Source organism: Ranitomeya imitator, chromosome 1 (genome assembly GCF_032444005.1).
Source record: "Ranitomeya imitator isolate aRanImi1 chromosome 1, aRanImi1.pri, whole genome shotgun sequence".
NCBI lineage: Eukaryota > Metazoa > Chordata > Amphibia > Anura > Dendrobatidae > Ranitomeya > Ranitomeya imitator.
Window position 1 is genome coordinate 371,208,606 of NC_091282.1, and position 6,916 is coordinate 371,215,521.

Sequence of the window (6,916 nt, forward strand, 5' to 3'; positions counted from 1 at the left end):
CGAGGACCCTGCCCTTGCGGGCTTACATTCTACAGGATTATGGGGAAGGAGACAGTAGGTTGAGGGTTGCAGGAGCTCCGGTGTTGGTGAGGCGGTAGCTCCGGTGTTGGTGAGGCGGTAGCTTCGATAGTTATGAGGCAGCAGCGGTGTCAGTGCAGGCTGTAGGCTTTCCTGAAGAGATGAGTTAATGAATTTAATGAGATTTTAATGAATAGATCTTGGAATAATAATAAGTTCCACAATTGGATGTGTGTAAATAAAATGCTCCTATGCTGAGATCATCTTATACATGTGTCCCTGCTGTGTACTGTGTAATGGCTGTGTCTGACCGTGCAGGAACATGGTCTGATGATACCACAGCTCCTGGGCAGGGGAGGAAGAAAAAGACAATACAGACATTACATCAGAGTGAGGTAAAACCTTGAAAATAGGCAGAGAAAAGTTTTACCTCACAAAAAAATCAGCTGTTATCCAGTGCTGCCCTGTCTGTATAGTCTCTTTTGCCTCTTCCCCTGCACAGGAGCTGTGGTATGATCAGACCATGTTCTTGCACGGCCATTACACAGTACACAGCAGGGGCACATTAAGATTATCTCAGCACAGGAACATTTCATTTACACACCTCCAATTGTGGAACTTATTATTATTCGAAAATGTATTGAATAAATTGAACTTTGAAACCACTTGAAGTCCATTTTTCTCAGGTTGTGCCTGATACCTGAGAGCAAGCGACACTACTCTGTCCTCCTCCTCCTCCTCGATCTGTCGGCTGCCTTTGACACAGTGGACCATTCCCTATTATTACAAACTCTCTCATCCCTTGGCATCGCAGACTTGGCCCTATCATGGATCTCATCATACCTAACAGACCGGACATTCAGCGTCTCCCACTCACACACCACCTCCTCACCTCGCCCTCTATCTGTCGGAGTCCCACAAGGTTCAGTCCTTGGGCCCTTGCTCTTCTCCATTTACACCTTTGGCCTGGGACAGCTCATAGAATCTCATGGCTTTCAGTATCACCTCTATGCTGACGACACACAGATCTACATCTCTGGACCAGATATCACCTCCCTTCTAACCAGAATCCCTCAATGTCTGTCCACTATTTCATCCTTCTTCTCCGCTAGATTTTTGAAACTTAACATGGACAAAACAGAATTCATCATCTTTCCCCCATCTCACGCGACCCCCCCCCAACGAACCTATCCATTACAGTAAATGGCTGCCCACTCTCCCCAGTCCCACAAGCTCGCTGCCTCGGGGTAATCCTTGACGCTGATCTCTCCTTCAAACCACATATCCAAGCCCTTTCCACTTCCTGCCGACTGCAACTCAAAAATATTTCACGAATCCGTTCATTCCTCAACCATGAATCTGCAAAAACCCTAGTCCATGCCCTCATCATCTCTCGCCTTGACTACTGCAACCTCCTGCTCTGTGGCCTCCCCGCTAACACTCTCGCACCCCTCCAATCTATTCTAAACTCTGCTGCCCGACTAATCCACCTGTCCCCCCGCTATTCCCCGGCCTCTCCCCTCTGTCAATCCCTTCACTGGCTCCCCATTGCCCAGATACTCCACTACAAAACCCTAACCACGACGTACAAAGCCATCCACAACCTGTCTCCTCCATACATCTGTGACCTCGTCTCCCGGTACTTACCTACCCGCAACCTCCGATCCTCACAAGATCTCCTACTCTACTCCCCTCTTATCTCCTCTTCCCACAATCGTATACAAGATTTCTCTCGCGTATCACCCCTACTCTGGAACCCTCTACCACAACACATCAGACTCTCGCCTACCATCGAAACCTTCAAAAAGAACCTGAAGACCCACCTCTTCAGACAAGCCTACAACCTGCAGCTACCACCGATCGACCAAACCGCTGCATGACCATCTCTACCCTCACCTACTGTATTCTCACCCATCCCTTATAGATTGTGAGCCCTCGCGGGCAGGGTCCTCATTCCTCCTGTACCAGTTATGACTTGTATTGTTTAAGATTATTGTACTTGTTTTCATTATGTATACCCCTCCTCACATGTAAAGCGCCATGGAATAAATGGCGCTATAACAATAAATAATAATAATAATACCTTCTGCTCCTTTCAAGTCCACAGCACTGATCAGTGGGCACAACACCGTGTCAACTGTCTTGGTACCTTAACCCCTTTCTGACATCTGACGTACTATCCCGTTGAGGTGGGGTGGGCCCGTATGCCCACTGACGGGATAGTACGTCATACGCGATCGGCCGTACTCACGGGGGGAGCTCGGCCGATCGCGGCCGGGTGTCAGATGCCTATCACAGCCGCCCCCGGCACACCGCGATCAAACATGATCGCGGTGTGCCGGCGGTACAGGGAAGCATCGCGCAGGGAAGGGGCTCCCTGCGTGCTTCCCTGAGACCCCCGCAGCAACGCGATGTGATCGCGTTGCTCCGAGGGTCTCCTACCTCCTTCCGCGCTGCAGGCCCCGGATCCAAGATGGCCGCGGCATCCGGGTCCTGCAGGGAGGGAGGTGGCTTACCAAGTGCCTGCTCAGAGATGGCGCTTGGTAAGCCTGCAGCCCTGTAAGTCAGATCACTGATCTCAGAGAGTGCTGTGCAAATTGTCAGATCAGCGATCTGTGATGTTTAAAAAAATAAATAAATAAATAAAAAATTCCTAAATAATGAAGAAAAAAAAATATATTATTCCCATAAATACATTTCTTTATCTAAATAATAAAAAAAAACAATAAAAGTGCACATACTTAGTATCGCCGCGTCTGTAACGACCCGACCTATAAAACGGGCCCACTAGTTAACCCCTTCAGTAAACACCGAAAGAAAAAAGAGGCAAAAAACGCTTTATTATCATACCGCCGAACAAAAAGTGGAATAACACGCGACCAAAAAGACGGATAGAAATAACCATGGTACCGCTGAAAACGTCATCTTGTCCCGCAAAAAACGAGCCGCCATACAGCATCATCAGCAAAAAAATAAAAGTTATAGTCCTGAGAATATAGCGATGCCAAAAAAACTATTTTTTCTATAAAATAATTTTTATCGTATAAAAGCGCCAAAACATAAAAAAATGATATAAATGAGGTAGCGCTGTAATCGTACTGACCTGAAGAATAAAACTGCTTTATCAATTTTATCAAACGCGGAACGGTATAAACGCCTCCCCCAAAAGAAATTCATGAATAGCTGGTTTTTGGTCATTCTGCCTCACAAAAATCGGAATAAAAAGCGATCAAAACATGTCACGTGCCCGAAAATGTTACCAATAAAAATGTCAACTCGTCCCGCAAAAAACAAGACCTCACATGACTCTGGACCAAAATATTGAAAAATTATAGCTCTCAAAATGTGGCAACGCAAAAAATATTTTTTGCAATAAAAAGCGTCTTTCAGTGTGTGACGGCGGCCAATCATAAAAATCCGCTAAAAAAAACGCTATAAAAGTAAATCAAACCCCCCTTCATCACCCTCTTAGTTAGGGAAAAATTAAAAAAATGTATTTATTTTCCATTTTCCCATTAGGGCTAGGGTTAGGGTTGGGGCTAAAGTTTGGGTTAGGGTTGGGGCTAAAGTTACGGTTAGGGTTTAGATTACATTTACGGTTGGGAATAGGGTTGGGATTAGGGTTAGGGGTGTGTCAGGGTTAGAGGTGTAGTTAGGGGTGTGTTTGGATTAGGGTTTCAGTTATATTTGGGGGGTTTCCACTGTTTAGGCACATCAGGGGCTCTCCAAACGCGAAATGGCGTCCGATCTCATTTCCAGCCAATTCTGCGTTGAAAAAGTAAAACAGTGCTCCTTCCCTTCCGAGCTCTCCCGTGTGACCAAACAGGGGTTTACCCCAACATATGGGGTATCAGCATACTCAGGAAAAATAGAACAACAACTTTTGGGGTCCAATTTCTCCTGTTACGCTTGGGAAAATACAAAACTGGGGGCTAAAAAATAATTTTTGGGGGAAAGATTTTTTTTTTCACGGCTCTGCGTTATAAACTGTAGTGAAACACTTGGGGGTTCAAAGCTCTCACAACACATCTAGATGAGTTCCTTAGGGGGTCTACTTTCCAAAATGGTGTCACTTGTGGGGGGTTTCTACTGTTTAGGTACATTAGGGGCTCTGCAAACGCAATGTGACGCCTGCAGACCATTCCATCTAAGTCTGCATTCCAAATGGCGCTCCTTCCCTTCCGAGCCCTCCCATGCGTCCAAACGGTGGTTCCCCCCCACATATGGGGTATGAGCGCACTCAGGACAAATTGGACAACAACTTTTGGGGTCCAATTTCTCCTGTTACCCTCGGGAAAATACAAAACTGGAGGCTAAAAAAATTTTGTGGGAAAAAAATTTGTTTTATTTTTACGGCTCTGCATTATAAACTTCTGTGAAGCCCTTGGTGGGTCAAAGCGCTCACCACACATCTAGATAAGTTCCTTAGGGGGTCTACTTTCCAAAATGGTCTCACTTGTGGGGGGATTCAATGTTTAGGCACATCAGTGGCTCTCCAAATGCAACATGGCATCCCATCTCAATTCCTGTCAGTTTTGCATTGAAAAGTCAAACGGCGCTCCTTCCCTTCCGAGCTCTCCCATGCGCCCAAACAGTGGTTTATCCCCACATATGGGGTATCAGCGTACTTAGGACAAATTGTACAACAACTTTTGGGGTCCAATTTCTTCTCTTACCCTTGGGAAAATAAAAAATTGGGGGCGAAAATCTAATTTTTGAGAAAAAAAGTTAAATGTTCATTTTTATTTAAACATTCCAAAAATTCCTGTGAAGCACCAGAAGGGTTAATAAACTTCTTGAATGTGGTTTTGAGCACCTTGAGGGGGTGCAGTTTTTAGAATGGTGTCACACTTGGTTATTTTCTATCATATAGACCCCTCAAAATGACTTCAAATGAGATGTGGTCCCAAAAAAAAAAATGGTGTTATAAAAATGAGAAATTGCTGGTCAACTTTTAATCCATATAACTCCCTAACAAAAAAAAAATGTGGTTCCAAAATTGTGCTGATGTAAAGTAGACATGTGGGAAATGTTACTTAAGTATTTTGTGTGACATATCTCTGTGATTTAATTGCATAAAAATTCAAAGTTGGAAAATTGCAAAATTTTCAAAATTTTCGCCAAATTTCCGTTTGACAAATAAATGCAGGTAATATCAAAGAAATTTTACCACTATCATGAAGTACAATATGTCACGAGAAAACAATGTCAGAATCATTGGGATCCGTTGAAGCGTTCCAGAGTTATAACCTCATAAAGGGACAGTGGTCAGAATTGTAAAAATTGGCCCGGTCATTAACGTGCAAACCACCCTTGGGGGTAAAGGGGTTAAGCTCCAACTTCAAGTGGAATAGCAGGGCACGTGCATGACCAACAGATTCCACCGCGCTTTACACTGATATCATTGTTCAGATCATAAAAGATAGCGATTTTATAGGAAGCCGATTAACCCATCAGTGTGTTTTTGGAGAGTTAAAGGAAGCCAGCACATACAAATTTCTTTCAGTGATCATCTCCACTTTTTGTCTTATAGGTTGGAAGAACGCACAACTAGCTCAGCAACTGGATGATAGAGAACACAAAATAAAACATCACCTGGACATTGCAGCGAAAGGTTAGCATGATGCCAATACTACATGTACAGCTATAATGTAGTCAGATTTAGGTGGCTGTAAGTGGATCTGATAGATGAGCATGGTGGAATCAAGCACCTCTAATATTGTTAGGGTGGTGGGGAGGAGACTCTCATTAACTATAAGTTTTCCTTTTTATAGGACCACTGCGACAGACCTTTGCTCAAAATCCTTTGCAGCAGTGTGAGAAGACACCGGTATCTCCAAACAAAAATAAAACTAAACCGTGGCAAGACACAATTGGATGAACCACATACCTATGTACCCAGTCATGATGAACTGAATAAGCTTTGCCAGGCTCATGTGGCATTAAGTGAACTTTCCCAGGACTCTGAGAGAAAAAATAAATGACCAAGTAGATCCCGGATGAATAAACATTGGATCCTGTGTAATATTTAGGAGTAACATTGTATCATTGGATGTCTGGATGTGAAATATGACTGAAGCACACCCCACAACTATTAAGATGATGTCTCATTCTTAGACATTTTTAAAACGACTTGGACGCTTATGACATTGTAGTATTAATTTGCCCCTTTAACTTTGCTTTCAGTACAACACGCTATCTTGGTGATTAATATATATCGCCTTTATACACCAGTTCAATGGACGGGAAGCATGGTCATCAAGATGTGATTGAAGTGTGGACTATACACTTTATAAAGAAATATTGCATTCATTGTTTAGTAGCTACAACTATTTTTTTTACATGGTTTCTTCATTTTCTTATTCTCAAAACTAATTGGACAATTTTTGACCTATTTCATAGTCCGGTATAGCCAGATACCTCATTATTTCATGGCAGATTTTAAAATGGAGAGTGTATGTAATTCCAAGTGTTACATTTATATATAGTAGCTGTCAGGAAGACCTGTCATGAGTCTAAAGCCAAGTAATGTGGAAGATCACAGAATCCTTTCCTGTTAAAGAAAAACTTCTTTCCATCATTTAGCCACGTCAAGACCACCCTCATTAAGGTCAGCTTATCATTGTCAGTAGAGAATTATGGAGCGCACTTGGCATTGATGAGTAAAGGTGCTTCTCATAAAATTAGAATATCATCAAAAAGTTAATTTATTTCAGTTCTTCAATACAAAAAGTGAAACTCATATATTGCATAGGGTCATTACAAGAAGAGTGATCTATTTCAAGTGTTTATTTCTGGTAATGTTGTAGTGCAGCGGTGTTCACGCTGTGCAGTGATGAGGTAGTGACCCAGGAAAGTTGAAAGTAAACCTAGGTTTAATGTCCAAAAACTTGCAAAC

General features: G+C 43.0%; 1 protein-coding gene across 1 annotated transcript in view; it reads left to right on the top strand.

Moving 5' to 3' along the window:
• Positions 1-6,045, top strand: part of OXA1L (OXA1L mitochondrial inner membrane protein) — a 30,672-nt gene extending 24,627 nt beyond the window's left edge. The window contains exons 9-10 of the mRNA XM_069761533.1: positions 5,552-5,632; positions 5,793-6,045. Of these exons, the coding sequence (XP_069617634.1) occupies positions 5,552-5,632; positions 5,793-5,899 (188 nt within the window). The 3' untranslated portion in view covers positions 5,900-6,045. The remainder of the gene's footprint in view (positions 1-5,551; positions 5,633-5,792) is intronic.
• The last annotated feature ends 871 nt before the right edge of the window (positions 6,046-6,916 follow it).